Source organism: Chiloscyllium punctatum, chromosome 19 (genome assembly GCF_047496795.1).
Source record: "Chiloscyllium punctatum isolate Juve2018m chromosome 19, sChiPun1.3, whole genome shotgun sequence".
Lineage (NCBI taxonomy): Eukaryota > Metazoa > Chordata > Chondrichthyes > Orectolobiformes > Hemiscylliidae > Chiloscyllium > Chiloscyllium punctatum.
Window position 1 is genome coordinate 72,834,953 of NC_092757.1, and position 20,183 is coordinate 72,855,135.

General features: G+C 44.8%; 1 protein-coding gene and 1 non-coding gene across 2 annotated transcripts; both read left to right on the plus strand.

Annotated features, from left to right (window-relative positions):
- The first annotated feature begins 2,468 nt into the window (after window positions 1–2,468).
- Window positions 2,469–12,461, plus strand: rpl23a (ribosomal protein L23a). The gene is made up of 5 exons (XM_072589668.1): window positions 2,469–2,565; window positions 8,679–8,859; window positions 9,776–9,952; window positions 11,722–11,791; window positions 12,397–12,461. Exons 1-5 carry the CDS (start codon window positions 2,541–2,543, stop codon window positions 12,409–12,411), a joined length of 468 nt encoding a protein of 155 aa, XP_072445769.1. The 5' UTR covers window positions 2,469–2,540; the 3' UTR covers window positions 12,412–12,461.
- LOC140491696 (small nucleolar RNA Z17) lies at window positions 9,554–9,624 on the plus strand. The gene has a single exon (XR_011963369.1). It is a non-coding gene; the product is annotated as a small nucleolar RNA Z17 (small nucleolar RNA).
- Window positions 12,462–20,183: the final 7,722 nt, after the last annotated feature.

A 20,183-nucleotide genomic window follows, 5' to 3' on the forward strand; every position in this document is an offset into this window, starting at 1 on the left:
ATGAACCTAATTTCTAAGTAAATAATAGCTAGATGTAGAAATTGAGAAAAGAACACATTCCCACTATACAGTAGCTTATTGGAATGCATCATCCATGATTAATTCTGTACTGAAAAAGATTCAAATTATATACAACCGAACTTTGTTTCCATAGAATGAATAAATGAACAACAGAGCAAATTGACAAGCTTTTCTATTCCTTATGATATAGAAAAGGAATACATATAGTTCTCTGAAACATTTTTCAACATAACTGGATGTATCGGAACAATAAGGGAGCTAATTTCTTCCAAGGTAAAAAACTGCTTATGGTGTAGATATGCTTGTGAAGGGTGATTTGCTGTATTATTTTGGGTTATAGTTGTATTGTGTGTTTGTCATTTCTGGATTAGTCTCACTATTTTATCATTGTCTCACAGGCAGCATTTTTTTAACTTTACAGCAGTTCAACCCCTATGTGATTTTAAAAAAATATAGTGATATATGTATCCACATTCATGATCAAAGACTGCAACTATAAAAATTACACAAGTACAATTGGATGCAAATCTCTTAATACATAATCTGCATTCAATCTCTTATGACATTGCACAACGTGAATCAAGTCCAAATGTCATCTTCGGGTGTTGAAACGGAAGAGTTAGATGGACCACAGCACACAGTTGAAAGTTATTCCAATTTGAAGTCAAACGTATTGTAATGTTTATATTCCAATTACAAATTTGAATAAAATAGCCTATGCCCAATAAGTCCTCTTGCTGAATAGGGTAACATAGAATAGATTCACTAATGTTGTTTAGGTGGGAAACTGCCATCCCTAACCAGTCTGGCCTATATGTGACTCCAGACCCACAACAATGTGGTTGACTCTTAACTGACCTCTGGGCAGTTAGGGATGGGCAATGAATGCTTGTCTAGCTAGTGACACCCTCATCCCTTGAAAGAGTAGTAAAATATACATAGGAGATAGGAGCAGGAGGAGGTCATTCAACCTCTTCATCCTTCTCGGCCTTTCAGTAGGATCATATCTGGCCTTATACCTCAATGCCATTTTCCCACACTAGTCCCATATTCCTTTGTATCTTTAGTATCTAGAAATATTTGAACACGTGTCTTGCACGTAATATGAGCCTTCAAAGCCCTCTGGAGTGAAGAGTTCCAAAGATTCACCACTCACTGAGTAAATAAATTACTCATCATCTTCATCTTAATTAGACTATTCCTTTTTTTCTGAAATCATGTCGAGAGCCCTCATCAAAGTGATATATCCTTCCTGTATCTACCCTGTCAAGGCCTATTTGAATATTGTATGTTCCATTGATATATATCAGCTCTCATGTCTTCTAAACTCGAAGGAATAGAGACTCCTCTTAGGAAAATCCTACCTTCTTAAGAATCAGTTTAGTGAATGTCTATTGCACTCCCTCCATGACAAACATACCCTTCTTTAGCCTGCATGACCAAAACTGCACACAATGCGCTCTCTGTGTGTTCTCACCAATCCTGTGTACAACTTCAGCAAGACATCTTTACTCCTGAAATGTTTCCTCTATGGGAGTCCTTAATTACAGAATGAAAAGATTAATTAGTCAGTTTTCATGATAATTGAAACAATTGCCATGAGTTGATGCAGATGTCAGATTTTTAATACATTAACTGAATTATTAACATCAAAGAATAAAGCAGTGCATACTTTTGCAAGTCTGTGCCAATTGATACATTGATGCATCTGTTTATGACAGAATCTTTAGGATGTGTTTGAGAAATATTTTGGAGCATATGAAGAGATTGCAATGTAACTGGAGCATTGAGGGGCTCTTTGGAGCAGTGGTAGTGTTACCTTCTCTGAGCAAGAAGGCTCAGGGTTACGTCTCAATTGCTCCAGAGATGAATCTTAACACAATAATAAAAAATCATAACACAAGATATTACACATAAAAACATCTATCAGTGGAGTAGTGATCCAGTCAATCAGCAAGCCAGAAAAGAGTTCTGAGGAAGGGTCACTGAACCCGAAATATTAACTCTGATTTCTTTACACAGACACTGCCAGACCTGCTGAGATTTTCCAGGGGTGGCATGGTGGCTCAGTGGTTAGCACTGCTGCCTCACAGCACCAGGGCCCCAGGTTCAATTCCCACCTTGGGCGACTGCCTGTGTGGAATTTGCACATTCTCCCTGTGTCTGTGTGGGTTTCCTCCGGGTGCTCCAGTTTTCTCCTACAGTGTGCAGGTTAGGTGAATTGGCCATGTTAAATTGCCTGTAGTGTTAGTTGCATTAGTCAGAGGGAAATGGGTCTGGGTGGGTTACTCTTCGGAGGGTTGGTGTAGACTTGTTGGGCCGAAGGGCCTGTTTCCACACTGTCGGGAATCTAATCAATTTCTGTAAAAGACTACATACACTTGGAGACTGGACTACAAGTCCCATAGGGCTTTGCGCGGCGAGTCACTCTCCGGGGTAGAGGAGAAACTCTCGCGAGATATGTCCGCACTCCCTGCTCTTTAGACCGGGCGACCCCGTGCGCAGCCTCTTTTTCTAAGATGGCTCCGAAGGTGAAGAAGGAAGGTGAGGGGGCTCAGGGGCTTGGGGCTGGATTGGGTCGCTTCAAGCCTCGACAAACAGCCTGATTGGAGGGGGGGGAGGATAGAGACTCGCGTTTTCCTCACGGGCCGCCGATTAACTCTGTGTTAATTCTGAACGGCGGAGATATTTATCCATGGGCCGCCCGCCCGCCCGCCAACGTGGTTGCTGCAGGGCCCGAGGCCCCGGGGTTTCAGGCTGGCCAGTTGGGGGGAGGGGGGTGGGGGTCTGAGGGCATCGAGCGAGGGCCGTGGTAGATTAACCTGCCCTGAGGGGAGGGGAAATGTCATGGGGATTTCGGCCTAGACTATCCCAGGGCTCTGTCTCGGCTGGTCCAGATTGATCCCGAGTTTGGAAATTAATCTTAACAGTTTGAAAGCTCTGATTGGAATATAGCTTTATTTTGGCCCGCATTGACCGATGGAGATAAAAAAAACCTGCAGATGTTGGAATCCAAAGTAGGCCAGCTGGAAGAACACACAGCAAAGTCAGTCAGGTGGGAACATCGACTTTTCTCTACTGGTGCTGCCTGGCTTACTGTGTTCTTACAGCCAGATGCCAATGTTTCTATGTCGATTACTATTACTCTGCAGTTTAGAAGCCTCTAGTTGGTGAGCCATAAATGTAATAATTGATAAAACTGGGTATGTGAGTGTCTTGATACTGGATTAGTGGTGCTGGAAGAGCACAGCAGTTCAGGCAGCATCCAACGAGCAGCGAAATCAACGTTTCGGGCAAAAGCCCTTCATCAGGAATAAAGGCAGTGAGCCTGAAGCATGGAGAGATAAGCTAGAGGAGGGTGGGGAGAGAGTAGCATAGAGTACAATGGGTGAGTGGGGGAGGGGATGAAGGTGATAGGTCAAGGAGGAGAGGGTGGAGTGGATAGGTGGAAAAGAAGATAGGCAGGTCGGACAAGTCAAGGAGGCAGTAACTGAGCTGGAAGTTTGAAACTAGGATGAGGTGGGGGAAGGGGAAATGAGGAAGCTGTTGAGGTCCACATTGATGCCCTGGGGTTGAAGTGTTCGGAGGCGGAAGATGAGGCGTTCTTCCTCCAGGCGTCTGGTGGTGAGGGAGCGGCGGTGAAGGAGGCCCAGGACCTCCATGTCCTCGGCAGAGTGGGAGGGGGAGTTGAAATGTTGGGCCACGGGGCGGTTTGGTTGATTGGTGCGGGTGTCTCGGAGATGTTCCCTAAAGCGCTCTGCTAGGGGGTGCCCAGTCTCCCCAATGTAGAGGACGCCACATCGGGAGCAACGGATACAATAAATGATATTGGTGGATGTGCAGGTGAAATTTTGGATGTGGAAGGCTCCTTTAGGGCCTTGGATAGAGGTGAGGGAGGAGGTGTGGGCACAGGTTTTACAGTTCCTGCAGTGGCAGGGGAAAGTGCCAGAATGGGAGGGTGGGTTGTAGGGGGGTGTGGACCTGACCAGGTAGTCACGGAGGGAACGGTCTTTGCGGAAGGCGGAAAGAGGTGGGGAGGGAAATATATCCCTGGTGGTGGGGTCTTTTTGGAGGTGGCAGAAATGTCGGTGGATGATTTGGTTGATGCGAAGGTTTGTAGGGTGGAAGGTGAGCACCAGGGGCGTTCTGTCCTTGTTACGGTTGGAGGGGTGGGGTCTGAGGGCGGAGGTGCGGGATGTGGACGAGATGCGTTGGAGGGCATCTTTAACCACGTGGGAAGGGAAATTTCGGCCTCTAAAGAAGGAGGCCATCTGGTGTGTCCTATGGTGGAACTGGTCCTCCTGGGAGCAGATACGGCGGAGGCGGAGAAATTGGGAATACGGAATGGCATTTTTGCAAGAGATAGGGTGGGAAGAGGTGTAATCCAGGTAGCTATGGGAGTCAGTGGGTTTGTAAAAAATGTCAGTGTCAAGTCAGTCATCACTAATGGAGATGGAGAGGTCCAGGAAGGGGAGCGAGGTGTCAGAGATAGTCCAGGTAAATTTAAGGTCAGGGTGGAATGTGTTGGTGAAGTCGATGAATTGCTCAACCTTCTCGCAGGAGCACGTGGTGGCGCCAATGCAGTCATCAATGTAGTGGAGGAAGAGGTGGGGAGTGGTGCCGGTGTAATTACGGAAGATCAACTGTTTTACATAGCCAACAAAGAGACAGGCATAGCTGGGGCCCATACGTGTGCCCATGGCTACGCCTTTGGTCTGGAGGAAGTGGGAGGATTCAAAGGAGAAATTGTTAAGGGTGAGGACCAGTTCGGCCAAACGAATGAGTGTGTCAGTGGAAGAGTACTGTTGGGGACGTCTGGAGAGGAAAAAACGGAGGGCTTGGAGGCCCTGGTCATGGCGAATGGAGGTGTAGAGGGATTGGATATCCATGGTGAAGATAAGGCGTTGGGGGCCGGGGAAACGGAAGTCTTGGAGGAGGTGGAGGGCGTGGGTGGTGTCTCGAACGTATGTGGGGGGTTCCTGGACTAGGGGGGATAGGACAGTGTCAAGGTAGGTAGAGATGAGTTCAGTGGGGCAGGAGCATGCTGAGACAATGGGTCGGCCAGGGTGGTCAGGCTTGTGGATCTTGGGAAGGAGGTAGAACCGGGCAGTGCGGGGTTCCTGGACTATGAGGTTGGAAGCTGTGGGTGGGAGATCTCCTGAGGTGATGAGGTTCTGTATGGTCTGGGAGATGATGGTTTGGTGATGGGGGGTAGGGTCATGGTCGAGGGAGCAGTAGGAAGAGGTGTCCTTGAGTTGGTGTTTGGCTTCAGCGGTGTAGAGGTCAGTGTGCCAGACTACCACTGTGCCCCCTTTATCCGCTGGCTTGATGGTGAGGTAGGGATTGGAGGGCTGCGCGTTGAGGGTGAGAGGTTGGAGTGGGGGAGGGGGGACGATAGGTTGAGGCGGTTAATGTCCCGGTGGCAGTTGGAAATGAAGAGGTCGAGGGCAGGTAATAGGCCAGTGCGGGGTGTCCAGGTGGATGCGGTGGGCGAAGGGGTCCTCGGAAGGTGGGCGGGAGTCCTGATTGTGAAAGTAAGCTCGGAGGCGACGGAAGAATTGTTCGATGTCACGTCGTGAATTAAATTCATTGATGCGTGGACGGAGGGGGTGAAGGTGAGTCCTTTGCTGAGGACTGATCGTTCGTCCTCAGTGAGTGGGAGGTCTGGAGGGATGGTGAAAACTCGGCAGGGCCGGGAGCTGGGATCTGGTGCGGGTGTGGAGCTGGGAGTGGGGTCGGAGCCAGTACCTGGAGTGGGTGTGATGGTGGGGGGAATGGGGGTGGAGGCATGAGCTGGGGTGATGTTGCCCTCGGGGTTCTGGGGTGTGGGGATAGTGACAGTGGGGTCTGTGGGGGGCGTGTCAGCAGAATGCAGGTGAATGGCGCTGGTGGAGGTGGAAGTGGTGGTGATCATGGCAGTAGGGGTGGCGGGAGTCACTGAGCATGTGGCATCAGTGATGATGTGAGGGCCGGAAGTGGCTGTGGGAGTGGCCATGATGTGGGCGGAAGTGACATCATCACTCAGAGTCGGGGTAGTAGCTGTGTCAGCCGCATGGCTAATGGCGTTTCCGAGGCCAGGGGAATCTTCTGGAATGTTTGAGGAGCACTGGTTATGGAGGTGGGTGGATAAAAGTTTGTTGTACTTACAGTTTTTGATGTTTGAGATGGAATTGAAATACTGTTTGTTGAGAGTATGAATTCTCCTGAGGATGTAGTACAGAGTGGGTCCTTTGCAATTCTGAGAGAGTGTGGCCCTCAGCTGAGGCAGGGCTGACTGTAGAGAGGTTAGGTGATGGCGCATTGCTGCAAGCGTGGAGCGGAGGATCCTGAAGGAGAACTGTTGCTGGTGTTTTTGAATCTGTAGTCTGTACTGTTTGTCCTGTTCGGGTCCGAACTCTGCTGGTTTAAAGGTGGTCTGGAGTCTGTGTGGGATGAGTTGGTTATGGAGGCATGCACTGAGGAAGCAAATGTGGCTGTGGTACCGAGTTTGTTTCACGACATGGTTGAAGAGCTTCAGAGCAGAGGAAATGACCTGGGAGTTGCAGTGGGAGAGGGACTCCCTGAGATTCTTGTAGAGAGAGGAGGAAATCTTCTTCAAGGCAGGCATCCTTGCAAGAGGATTCGCAGTAGGGTTAAAATCAACAAGGTAAAAACAATGACTGCAGATGCTGAAAACCAAATACTGGATTAGTGGTGCTGGAAGAGCACAGCAGTTCAGGCAGCATCCAACGAGCAGTGAAATCAACGTTTCGGGCAAAAGCCCTTCATCAGGAATAAAGGCAGTGAGCCTGAAGCATGGAGAGATAAGCTAGAGGGGTGGGGAGAGAGTAGCATAGAGTACAATGGGTGAGTGGGGGAGGAGATGAAGGTGATAGGTCAAAGAGGAGAGGGTGGAGTGGATAGGTGGAAAAGAAGATAGGCAGGTCGGACAAGTCAAGGAGGCAGTAACTGAGCTGGAAGTTTGAAACTAGGATGAGGTGGGGGAAGGGGAAATGAGGAAGCTGTTGAAGTCCACATTGATGCCCTGGGGTTGAAGTTTTCGGAGGCGGAAGATGAGGCGTTCTTCCTCCAGGCGTCTGGTGGTGAGGGAGCAGCGGTGAAGGAGGCCCAGGACCTCCATGTGCTCGGCAGAGTGGGAGGGGGAGTTGAAATGTTGGGCCACGGGACGGTTTGGTTGATTGGTGCGGGTGTCTCGGAGATGTTCCCTAAAGCGCTCTGCTAGGAGGCTCACTGTCTCCCCAATGTAGAGGAGACCACATCGGGAGCAACGGATACAATAAATGATATTGGTGGATGTGCAGGTGAAACTTTGGATGTGGAAGGCTCCTTTTTTACCATGTGAGTGTCCTGAGCCTAATGGATAAGGCACTGGCCTCCTAAGCCAAGGATTGTGGGTTCACGTCAAATTTTAGGGCGGTACAGTGGCTCAATGGTTAGCACTGCTGCCTCACAGCGTCAGGGACCCGGGTTCGATTCCAGCCTCGGGCTGTGTGGAGTTTGCACATTCTCCCTGTGTCTGTGTGGGTTTCCTCCGGGTACTCCAGTTTCCTCCCACAGTTCAGAGATGTGCAGGTTAGGTGACTTGGTCATGCTTAAGTTGCCCGTAGAGTTAGGTGCATTAGTCAGGGGCAAATAGGGGTTCTGGGTGGGTTACTCTTTGGTGGGTCGGTGTGGACTAGTTGGGTTGAAGGGCCTGTTTCCACACTGTGTAGGGAATCTAAATCTCTACATTAACTCATTGCAATGTTGCTCTAATAGTAAATGGAAAGCATAATCTGGTCATTTTTAACTTTGTAAGCAAAGAAGGCCATTTTGAAGGGAGTTCATAGTCACAGGCAGAAGAAAATTAGGACAACACCTACCTTTTTTAAAATTTACAAAAGTTAATGGCAACCTGAGGTGGACCTTTTTATTCTCCCAAGATCATATCAGATTTTCTACCTCAAAAACACTTTCCCAAAACTCTTTTTTTGTTTCATTGGGGTTTGGTGAGCTTAGTTGGTTCAATTGCTGGTTTGTTATATAGTTTTATCAGCAGTCAGATTTCAAAGCCTGCACCACCTGATGTTATCATGAAGGACTCTTCTCAGCCTCTTCCCATCATGGTCCACCTATCCTTTAGCTGGGATGGTTAGCTCGGTTGGCTGCAGTGTAGAGTGATGCCAACAGTTTGGGTTCAATTACTGCCCTGGTAGAGGTTACCATGAAGGACACTCCTTCTCAACCTTTTGCCTTGCCTGAGATGTGGTGACCTCTGGATTAAACCACAGCCAGTAAGAGCAGCCGTATGGCCCTATAGGCCAATGAATACTTTAGCTTTGTCTTACATGTGGCTTAATAACAACTATCTAGAAATCCAGTGATCTATCTTGAAAATACTTGTGCCTCCATTGTCCTCTGGGATGAGGAATTTGAAAGATTCAGCTCACTTAGTGTCTTCCTAACCTCTGCTTTAAATGGTATGCTCCTCATCCCAAGAAACTATTCTGTGATTGCTGTGTTGAGCAATAATTTTGCATGCTCCATGTTAACCCAGTCGTGTTTCCTGGTGTACAGTGTTCTAAATTTGCTAAGATATTTAAGTCATGTGTAACAGTTATTAGAAATGAATGTTTGTGTTCTTACTGCAAATAAAAAAGACTGCTTATCATCTTTAGCTGTCCCTGCCAAAACGGAGGCTAAATCCAAGGCCTTGAAAGCAAAGAAGGCCATTTTGAAGGGAGTTCATAGTCACAGGCAGAAGAAAATTAGGACAACACCTACCTTCAGGAGACCAAAGACACTCAGACTGAGAAGGCAACCCAAATATCCCAGAAAGAGTGCACCCAGAAGGAACAAGTATGTCTTCAAACCATTCATTTTCTTTTCATTAAGTTTTATTTCACTTAATAGTAGTGTGGTCTTGTATTGGAAATGTTCATTCTCTAGAGGGGAGAGTAAACATCTTACTTGCTTTTCTGGAGAAAAGCAAAGTACTACTGATGCTGAAAACGTTAGGTTAACATTTCTTACTAATGAACTTGCACTAGGATTGGTTTTTTAAAAAGTGTGATTTGGCCTGCATGTCCAGTTGGAATCCAAAGTTGCCAAGCAGGAAGCTGCTTGTCAAAGTATGAGATCCTCGCAGCCACGTGTTGAATAGAATTCAATTTTCACTGCGTTGCTTGCAGTGGAGGTTTTCACTGATTGATTGATATCGGTAGATCGTAGATCAATTTTGTTGGTCCAGTTAAGGTTCCTAATCCAATTCAGATGCTGGGTCAAGAGTTCTTTGTGGATACTTAGTATTCAGAGCAGTAGAATATAGTTAAACCCGATTTATCCACTTGGACCGGTCTTCCGCTTTAGGTTTAGAAATAGAAAGGTGTTTCCATATTTAGACACTTTGCTTTTATACCTTTCCATTTCTGTCTACACATTACATGTAAATTGTTTTTTGACTGGGAGGAAAAACAATAGCTTGAGCACTGGCTTGGCTTGAGCTTGGATATTTGTTTGTTCATCTGTGATAAGAATTTACAGGAATGTATCTGGTGCAAATGATGTCTTTTAGCGATCAAAGCATGAGAGTGTATGATTATCACACTTTTATACTGATGCACCTTTACTCTGCAGATAACAGGCAGTGTAGTTTTGTGGTGATACTTTGCAATACCTTTTGAAATGTTGCGTTAATGTTTTCTAGTAGAGCTTTTAGATAGCTTTTCATGATCCAGAGTTTAACAATTCAAATCTTTCTGCATACTATCTTTAGATTGGACCATTATGCTATTGTTAAGTTCCCTCTGACAACTGAGTCCGCTATGAAGAAAATAGAGGATAACAATACTTTGGTTTTCATTGTTGACATCAAGGCCAACAAACACCAGATCAAACAGGCTGTCAAGAAATTATATGATATTGATGTAGCTAAAGTCAACACTCTTATCAGGTGAGCAATAGAATATTAAATGTGAATGCTGAAAATTTAAGTATTGATGTTCTTTTCAAAGTGAAATATATTCTGAATGTGTGTCTCCAGTTTGAGGACAAGTGTCTTGAATTTGGAAATTTGCTTTAAATTGGATTCCTGAATTAAATAGGTTGATGGATGATTTAGTAGACTCACTGCATTTCGTAGATTTTCTGTTAAATGTTCTCTAGCTTCATTCACGGCTTGTCTGATTTTTGTTTTGCAGCATTGTCACTAGGATTTTAGTAAAATTGGCTGGTGACTTTTTATGCTTTATTCATTGGACTTTACTTTCATCTGCACCATTTCAGAATAGGTTCAGCTGTAAGGTTTAGCATCCATCTGTGTGGTGATAATGCTATAGTCAGTATCCTAAAATGCTTCATTGTATAAGGTATCCTATTAGTTTACAGTAAAATATCTGGTTGTGCATTCACCTTTTGGTGAGACAAGTCACTGGTTGACCATCAGGACTGATATTAACAAGTTCTGTAAAGTGGTTTAAGTGGATCTTGGTTGTTAGGAAGTTTATACAGCCATTTTAGAGATTATAATCCAAAAAGTAGTAAAGATTGGAAACTATGCCTAAGGTTATGTGAAGAGTTTTTTTTAAAAAGTGCTTTGTGTTCTGTGCAGATTTAGATCCGGTTTAATCTGGATCTTGATACTTACAGATGTAAATTCCATTATTACTGTACTGTGGAGATGGTAAATTTATGTAAACTTTTTTTGTGGTGCCAAATTTGGAGAGTTCATTTTAACAATTGGAAATACTGACAACTTTTGATTGCTTAGTAAAACTTGTACTGTACAAGTGACAGTAAACTATAGGAACCATACCACCTCGTTTAAACTCTGCATGGTCTCAAATAGCAAAGACTCATTTTGTAACACATGGTAAAGTTATGGCAGCTATGATTGTCATAAAGATTGCTTCTGATAATCTCTGGTATGGACTTCTCCTATGCCACATGATTTGTGAATTTGCCACCAAGTTGATGAAATCTCTAGATGTCCGATAGGTTATTAAGCTTGTTTATTGGCTAATTTTGGTGAAATATTCTCACTCAGTAAAAATGCACTGAGTCTTCATACTCTGAATACTGGTATGGGATATCAGTTGGAGCACAATCGTAGTGACATAGTTACATTAACCAATTGAGTTTATATTATAAACTACATATTGAAATTCCTTGTTGATTTCTAGCATATTTAGAAAAATCTAATCTATTAACGAGGTGTTGTAAAGGGGAAATTATTCAGTTTCATTATTTCTGAAAAATTGTCATCTGTAGGGTTTATATTTCAGTTATATTGGCTGAGTCATAAATATGGACGAACTCTGCTCTCATTTTCAGTAATGGCATGGGCATATTACAGGTCTCCATGCAGGAAGTTGAAACTCTTAACTGGAAGCATATGCTCTGCAGAAACTTTAACCTGGGGCTCTGAATTGAAGACATAGGATGATTTTTTGCAGATGTTTACAAAATAGAGGCTAGAATTGGTGATCTGAAAGACTGAAATATACTGTGTAACCTTGAGTCTTTATCCAAACCTGATTTGTGATTTGTTAGAACCATAAAGTTGTGTAGAATTCCTTGTGCAAAATGATGGAAACTGTGTTTCATCTGATCAATGTGAAGAATTTGATTCAAAGGAACCACTGATGCACAATGATAAAGTTTTTGGTTATGTATTTATCTGCTGTTTTTGTCTCTGGTTTGTAATGATTGGTCTCTCGCCAGGCCTGATGGTGAAAAGAAGGCATATGTGCGACTGGCCCCAGACTACGATGCACTGGATGTTGCTAATAAGGTACCTCTCTATCTCTCTGTTTTCCTGCATAGAATGCAAAAAGAGATCATTTGGCCCATCAGGTCTGCACCTTTTTTCTGAAGAGGATCAGACCCAGTCGTAGCCCTCCACCCTATCCCCGTAACTCTGTACTTACTGCAGTCAATCCAACGAACCTGCACATCTTTGGATGTGAGCAAACCGAAGCACGCAGTGGAAACTCTCAGACACAGAACAAGCAAACTTTATCCCTGTCTATCAGCAGCAGCTTCTGTTCTGAGAGATTCTGCAGAATGCCATCTGATACCTCTGTTTGTATTTTTCCCATGGTAGCTTATGATCAGATGACACTTAGAGCTGAGGTGATGCCACTGTTTACTCAACTAATTGAAAATGCCCCTACTAGTTTTATGTACATGATAAAAAGTTGAGTGATTGTACTGCATATACAAAAGTGCAATGCTTTGGTATGGTAACTAACAATCTGTGCAAGAGATTTGGTATATGCACTTTCCCAGAACTGGAAAGGTTCTGTTTGTCTTCTATGGCTATTATAAAATGTGTTTATACTGTATACTCTTAGCTTAGATAAGCTCCTGCTCACTGATTTTTTTTTTGTTTTTCAGATTGGCATCATCTAAACTGGCTTCACAAAGAACTGTAAAATATTTCAATAAAATTTTTAAAAGTTCTTTTGGCAGTGTACGTTGTTTTTCCTTGATCATTTGGAGCAATCTTATTAACTCAAATGTTTTGCATAGACTGCTTATTTTAACATAATAGTTTTAAGAATTTATGTACTGCTGCATGTGTTGATCCTATATCTGCTGTTTGTCTGCCCTGGAACCCTTCACTTGTGCTGCTGTAGCTTTGAAGATAAACACTTTTTTTTTCCTTTCCTCCCATTTTCTGGCCTCTGTTTCTGTCTTATCCGAACTAGCGTCTGTATTCTGGCGTTAATGCTGTAATTAAAAGATTACATTTACTCTCAGAATCTAACTTTGCAGTTAAAGCCCATGACTACCTAATTTCTGTAAACATCTCCAACTCTATAACACTTTCCTTAAGTTACATCTCATGCTTTGTGTGCATTTCCTTTTTCTCAACTACGTAACCTAGTCTAATATTACAATAGCCTGTGGTCTGCACCTCTTCTTTAAAGCCCTTAATACTCGTTCACTTAACCAGGCTTTCCTTCATATCCTGATTGGACACTGACCAAAGTAATATTCTCGGGGATAAGAAGTTTGTGTTTGGTAGATTTGACTTTTAGATCATGGAATAACACTTTTATGGAGAAAAAAAACTCCTCTCTGGCTTGAGCTGCACCTATTTTAAATCTGTCAATTCTGACTTGGCTTTGACTTGCTTTCAGTAATTAGGAGATGGTACTGTTCACTTGCACAGTCTGGGTGTGCTTCCCTGTGCTGATGTGTTATTCTCATGCAGCCTTTGCTTCAGGAATTGCTATCAGTGACAGAAAATAGCAGGATCTTCTCACTTAGTGCTCAGCACTGTTCCTGATATTGTGATTCCCCAACCAATGTCTTGGCAACATTCCACCCTCAAGCATCCAGTGATGAGATGCTGCATCCCCTGGCCTGTAGGTTTTGAGCTCCCAGGGCCTGAACCTGAACTCCTGGCACAAAGACATTCCCCTCCCCACCACTACAAATCCAAATGTTGGTCAAGAATGATCCCAGCTACTTGATGCTAGAAGTGGTCCAGTGACTAGAAGTCTAAACAAAGTGCAAACATCCAGGTCTCGAGGGGGGGGGGGGGGGAGAATGGAGAAACAGGGTGGGGGGGGGTGGAGAATGGAGAAACAGGGTGGGGGAAGAGGCCAATTGGAGAAGTGGGTACAAGGGGAAAGGATCTGATTAAAACAGTGACTATGGAAGAGAAAGATTTCACCAAATCTTTTGTCATCGGCACAATGGCTCAGTGGTTAGCACTGCTGCTTCATAGCACCAGGGTACCAGGTTTGATTCCAGCCTCTGGTGACTGTGTGGTGTTTGCACATTCTCCCTGTGTCTGCGTGGGTTTCCTCCCACAGTTCAAAGATGTGCAGATCAGGTGAATTGGCTATGCTAAATTGTCCCATAGATATTAGGTCAATTAGTCAGAGGGAAATGGGTCTGGGTGGGTTACTCTTCATAGGGTTGTTGTGGACTGGTTCAGCCGAAGAGCCTGTTTCCATACTATAGGGAATCTAATCTATGAAGTGTCTGAATCCTGCATGAATACAAAGTATTTCAAAAATATCAATTACGTACATGTAGATCATAATATGCTAATTTAATGACAAAGTTACAATGTGTTTATTTTAAATTTTCCTTCAAGGTATATAGGCATTCTGGCAAACTAACCTTTGCGAATCCCTAAATGCCCTTTTCAGGTTATGGGGAGTTAAAACTAGGTTGACGAATAGTTCATAAGACTTGCATGATGCAGCAGGGTCCTATTCAGTTAATTTTATATAAGATATGATACACTAACTGTAGTGAATGCTGAGGTCCTAGATTTCATACAAGTGTGTCAGTCCATCGTCTTGATGCTCATTACAGGTAAAGGACTAATTTTCTGTTCACTTGAAATAGCTGATATTTATTTTGCTTCAGAACACAAGTGTTTTAATGATTCTTTGTCTCCATTTCCGGCTTTTTTCGCCACTGGCCTGTTTTATTATTGCTTTGAATGGCACAAGTTCAATTATTGTGACTAAATTGCACCCTAGTAAGTGTCACTGGAGTGTTGTCAAATAAAAGTTGACACCAAGCCACAACAGAAAAAGATGACTAAAAGCTTGGTTACAATTGAATTTTGAAGAGCACCTTTTAGGGGAAAAGGTGTAGGGAGGAAATATAATAGGTGAGTGGATGTTTTTTGGACATCCAAAAGAATTGCATATACATTCATACATTCCTGCTGAATAGCAGTGTCAGTGGCTATAAAGTCCTAATGCTGGTTTAAATTTTGGGTCATACAAATTCTACAGTTTCCCGTTAATCGCTGAGTTTTTCTGGCATTGTACTCTTGTAACTTTCCAAGTAAAAGACTTTGGACTGAGTTTGTGGTAGTTTCCAGGGCAGCTAACTAGTCTACCTACCATTGCCTTGGCAGACTGTTTCACGATAGATGTGCCTCTGGTAGCATTTTAGATTCAGCTCATTTAGCTGAAGAATGTTTGGCATAAGAAATCTGACAGTAGTCACAAACTTTTAATGTTCTATCACATTGCAGTAACAGGATAGGTCAGAGTCAGCATGGATTTATGAAGGGGAAATCATGCTTGACTAACCTTCTGGAATTTTTTGATGTAACTCAAGATGGACAAGGGAGATCCAGTGGATGTAGCGTACCTGGGCTTTCAGAAAGCCTTTGATAAAGTCCCACATAGGAGGTTAGTGAGCAAAATTAGGGTGCATGGTATTGGGGGCAAAATACTGACTTGGATTAAAAATAGGTTGGCTGACTTTTGGAATGGCAGGCAGTGACCAGTGGGGTACCACAGGGATCAGTGCTGGAACTGCAGCTTTTTACAATGTACATTAATGATATAGATGATGGTATTAAAAGTAATATTAGCAAATTTGCTGACACAAAGCTGGGTGGCAGGGTGAAATGTGAGGAGGATGTTAGGAGATTACAGGGTGACCTGGACAGGCGAGGTGAGTGGACAGATGCATGGCAGATGCAGTTTAATGTGGATAAATGTGTGGTTATCCACTTTGGTTGAAAGAACAGGAAGGCAGATTACCTAAATGGGGCAGTACAACGAGATCTAGGTGTTCTTGTACATCAGTCAATGAAAGCAAGCATGCAGGTACAGCAGGCAGTGAAGAAAGCGAATAGCATGCTGGCCTTCATAACAAGAGGGATTGAGTATAGAGGCAAAGAGGTTCTTCTGCAGCTGTACAGGGCCCTGGAGAGACCACACCTGGAATATTGTGTGCAGTTTTGGTCTCCAAATTTCAGGAAAGACATTCTGGCTATTGAGGGAGTGCAGCATAGATTCACGGGGTCAATTTCCGGTATGGCGGGATTATCTTACACTGAAAGATTGGAGGAACTGGGCTTGTATACGCTTGAGTTTAGAAGGTTGAGAGTGGATCTGATTGAGACGTATAAGATTATTAAAGGATTGGACACTCTGGAGGCAGGAAGCACGTTTCTGCTGATGGGTGAGTCCCGAGCCAGAGGACACAATTTAAAAATAAGGGGTAGGCCATTTAGAACATAGTTGAGGAGAAACGTCTTCACCCAGATTGGTGAGTGTGTGGAATGCTCTGCCCCAGAAGGCTGTGGAGGCCAAGTCTCTGGACTCTTTTTCAAGAAAGAGTTGGATAGAGCTCTTAAGGATAGTGGAATCAAGGGTTAAGGGGATAAGACAGGAACAGGATACGATTGAGGATGATCAGCCATGATCCTAATGAATGGTGGTGCTGGCTTGAAGGACAGAATGGCCTACTCCTGCACCTATTGTCTGTCTATAGATTGGGTGTCTAGTGTATAATTAAACTGAGGCTGACTTTGGGAGTCTAGGTGGTTGATAGTAAAGCTTAGCAGCTCTAAACATTCAGATCAATAATTGATTAAACGGACCAGAGCTAGCTCACTACTGGTCCACCATTCCAGGTTATTAATCACCAGAAACATCCCACTGAGTGAGCGGGTAATGCATAATATGCAACATCCTATTTGGGGTAAAGAAAATGGGAACCTTGATGGCGTTAATGAAGAAGTAGAGTCTAGAGAAAGCAGATAAAAACAGTTCACATTAGAGAAGAGGAAGTTTGGGAGGTCTTAGATAATATAAAGATGGATAAATCTCTGCGACTTGATCTAACATATCCTAGTTGTGGGAAGTGAGAGGAAATTACGAGAGATCCTTGCAGAAATATTTGCATCATCTATAATTATGCGGTGCCTGATGGCTGGAGGGTGGCTAATGTACCTTTCCTTAAGGGCTGTAAAGAGAAACCAGGGAATTATAGACCTGTCAGTCTGACTTTGGTTGTGGGTAAATTGTTGGAGGTGATTATAAAAAGATAGGATTTACGGACATTTAAAGAGGCAAAAATTGATTAAGATAGTCAGTATGGTTTTGTGCAAGGAAAATAGTGTCTCTCAAACTTAACTTTTGTGAGAAAGTTACCAAAAATTGGCAGAGCAGTAGACGTTTATTTGGATTTTAGTAGAGCCTTTGACAAGGTTCTGCATGGTAGACTAGCTAGAAAAGTTAGGTCACATGGGATTTGGGGTGAGCTTGCCAATTGGCGATGTAATTGGTTTAATGGCGGGAGACGAGTAATGGTGAGGGGTTGCTTTTCAGACTGGAGGCCTGTGACCAACAGTGTTCCACAGGGATCGGTTCTGGGACCTCTTTTTTTTGTTTGTTTGTTATTTATATAAATGATGACTATCGAAGGCGTGGTTAAGTTTGTGGAGGACACAAATTATTACTGTAGACAGTGAAGGAGTTTTCTAAGATTTACAAAGGGATCTTGATCAAATGGTCACAGGGCTAGAAAATGGCAGATGGAATTCAAGGTATTGCATTTTGGTACAATGAACAAGGGTGGGGCTTTGGGTAGTGCTAAGTGTGGTGCTGGAAAAGCACAGCTGGTCAGGCAGCATCCAAGGAGCAGGAGATGAAGAGCTTATGCTAGAAACATTGACTCTCCTCGGACACTGCCTGACAGGCTGTGCTTTTCTATGCCACGTGTTTTGACTGATTTCCAGCATCTGCAGTCCTCACTTTCTCCTTTTGGGTAGTGTTGTAGAACACTATGTTGGAGTGGCATGGTGGGGCAGTGGTTAGCCTCACAGCACCAGGGTCCCAGGTTCGATTCCAACCTTGAGCAACTGTCCGTGTGGAGTTTGCACATGCTTCCCGTGTCTGCGTGGGTTTCCTCCCACAGTCCAAAAATGTGCAGGTCAGGTGAATGGGCAATTTAGCATGGCCAATAGTGCCAAGTGCATTAGTCAGAGGGAAATGGGTCTGGGTGGGTTATTAATCGGGAGGGTTGGTGTGGACTATATGGGCCAAAAGGCCTGTTTCCACATTATAGGGAATCTAATAAAGGTATCTAATCTAACAGAGGGACCTAAGGGTTCAGGTATATAATTCTTTAAAGTTTGTCTTATAGACAGGCTGGTTGAAAAGGTGTTTGGCACACTTGCCTTTGTTGATTAGTCCTTTTGAGTATAGGAATAAGGAAATTATGTTTAGGTTGTGCAAGACATTGGCAAGGCCTCCTTTGGATTACTGTCTGGTTCTGGCCATCCAGTTAATAGGAAGGATATTATCATGCTGGAGAAGGTTCAGAACAGATTTACCAAGATGTTGCTGGGTATGGAAGGTTTGAGTTTTAAAGGCTGGATAGGCCCCAACCTCACCATCAAACCAGTGGATAAAAAGGGGTGCAGTGGTAGTTTGGCGCACTTACCTCTATACCGCTGAAGCCAGGTGCCAACTCTTAAGACACCACTTCCTACCACTCCCCCATCACCAAACCATCAGCTCCCAGACCATACACAACCTCATCACCTCAGGAGATCTCCCACCCACAGCTTCCAACCTAGTAGTCCAGTAACCCCGCACCGCCCAATTCTACCTCCTTCCCAAGATCCACAAACCTGACCACCCCAGCTGACCCATTTGTCTCAGGATGCTCCTGTACCACTCAACTCCATCTCCACCTACCTCGATACTGTCCTATCTCCCCCCTTCTCTTTCTCCCCCCGCCCCCCCCCCCCCCCCAAGTCCAGGAACTCCCCACATATGTTTGAGGCACCACCTTTGTCTTCCAATTACAGGACTTCCGTTTCCCTGACCCTCAACACCTCCTCTTCACCCTGGACAATCAATCCCCCTACACCTCCCTCCGCCATGAGCAAGGCCTCCAAGCCCTCCGTTTCTTCCTCTCCTGAACGTTCCCACCAGTACCCTTCCACTGACACTCTTATTCGTTTGGCTAAATTGGTCCTCACCCTCAACAATTTCTCCTTCAAGTCCTTCCACTTCCTCCAGATGAACATGGTAGCCAAAGCCCCCACTATGCCTGTCTCTTTGGCTATGTAGAACAGTCAGTCTTCCGTAGTTACACCAGCACCACTCCACACACCCCCCCACCTTCCTCACTACACTGATGACTGCATCAATGCCATTATGTGCTCCTGCAAGGTGGTTGAGCAGTTCATCAACTTCAACACATTCCACCCCGACCTTAACTTCACCTGGACCATCTCTGACACCTGCCTCACCTTCCTGGACCTCTCCAGTGACGACTGACTCAATACTGACATTTTTTTTACAAACCCACTGACTCCCACAGCTACCTGGATTACACCTCTTCCCACCCTACCTCCTGCAAAAATGCTATCTCGTATTCCCAATTCCTCTGCCTCTGTCGTATCTGCTCCCAGGAGGACCAGTTCCACCAGATGGTCTCCTTACTTAAAGACTAATTTCCCCTACCACGTAGTTGACGATGCACTCCAATGCATCTCATCCACGTCCCACACCTCTGCCCTCGAACCCCACCTCTCCAACCGCAACAAGAACAGAACCCCTTTGGTCCTCATCTTCCACCCCACCAACCTTGGCATAAACCGCATCATCTACCGACATTTTCACCACCTACAAACTGACCCCACCACCAGAGATATATTTCTCTCCCCACTCCTATCCACTTTCCGCAAAGACCGTTCCCTCTGTGACTACCTGGTCAGATCCACGACCCCACCCCCCCCCAACAACCCACCTTCCCCTGCCACTGCAGGAATTACAACACCTCCCCCCTCACCTCCATCCAAGGCCCCAAAGGAGCCTTCCACATTCACAAAGTTTCACCTACATATTCACAAATGTCATTTATTGTATCTGTTTCAGGACACCCGCACCAATTAACCCCACCAAACATTTCAACTCCCCCCTCCACTCTGCCGAGGACATGCAGGTCCTGGGCCGTCTCCACCACTCTCTCACTGCCTGATGCCTGGAGGAAGAAAGCCTCATCTTCCACCTTGGAACATTTCAACCCCAGGGCATCAATGTGGACTTCACCAGTTTCCTCATTTCCACTCCCCCCACCTTACCCCAGTTCCAACCTGCCAGCTCAGCACCATCCTCATGACTTGTCCTACCAGCCAATCTTCCTTCCCACCTATCCACTCCACCCTCCTCTCCAACCTATCCCCTTCATCCCCACCTCCATCCCACCTAATGTACTCTTAGCTACCTTTCCCCAGCCCCACCCACCTCCCATTTCTCTCTCCACCCTGGAGGCTGTCAGCCTCATTCCTGATGAAGGGCTTTTGCCTGAAATGTCGATTTTTTTTTTCCTGCTCGAATGCTGCCTGACCTGCTATGCTTTTCCAGACCCCCTCTAATCTTGACTCTAATGTC

What these genes read in the sequence shown, in the direction of transcription:
- rpl23a (XM_072589668.1), top strand. Translation starts at nt 2,541, where the DNA reads ATGGCTCCGAAGGTGAAGAAGGAAG. An exon ending in TCCGAAGGTGAAGAAGGAAG is followed by an intron (nt 2,566 to 8,678) that starts GTGAGGGGGCTC and finishes TATCATCTTTAG; the next exon opens with CTGTCCCTGCCAAAACGGAG. An exon ending in AAAGTCAACACTCTTATCAG is followed by an intron (nt 9,953 to 11,721) that starts GTGAGCAATAGA and finishes GTCTCTCGCCAG; the next exon opens with GCCTGATGGTGAAAAGAAGG.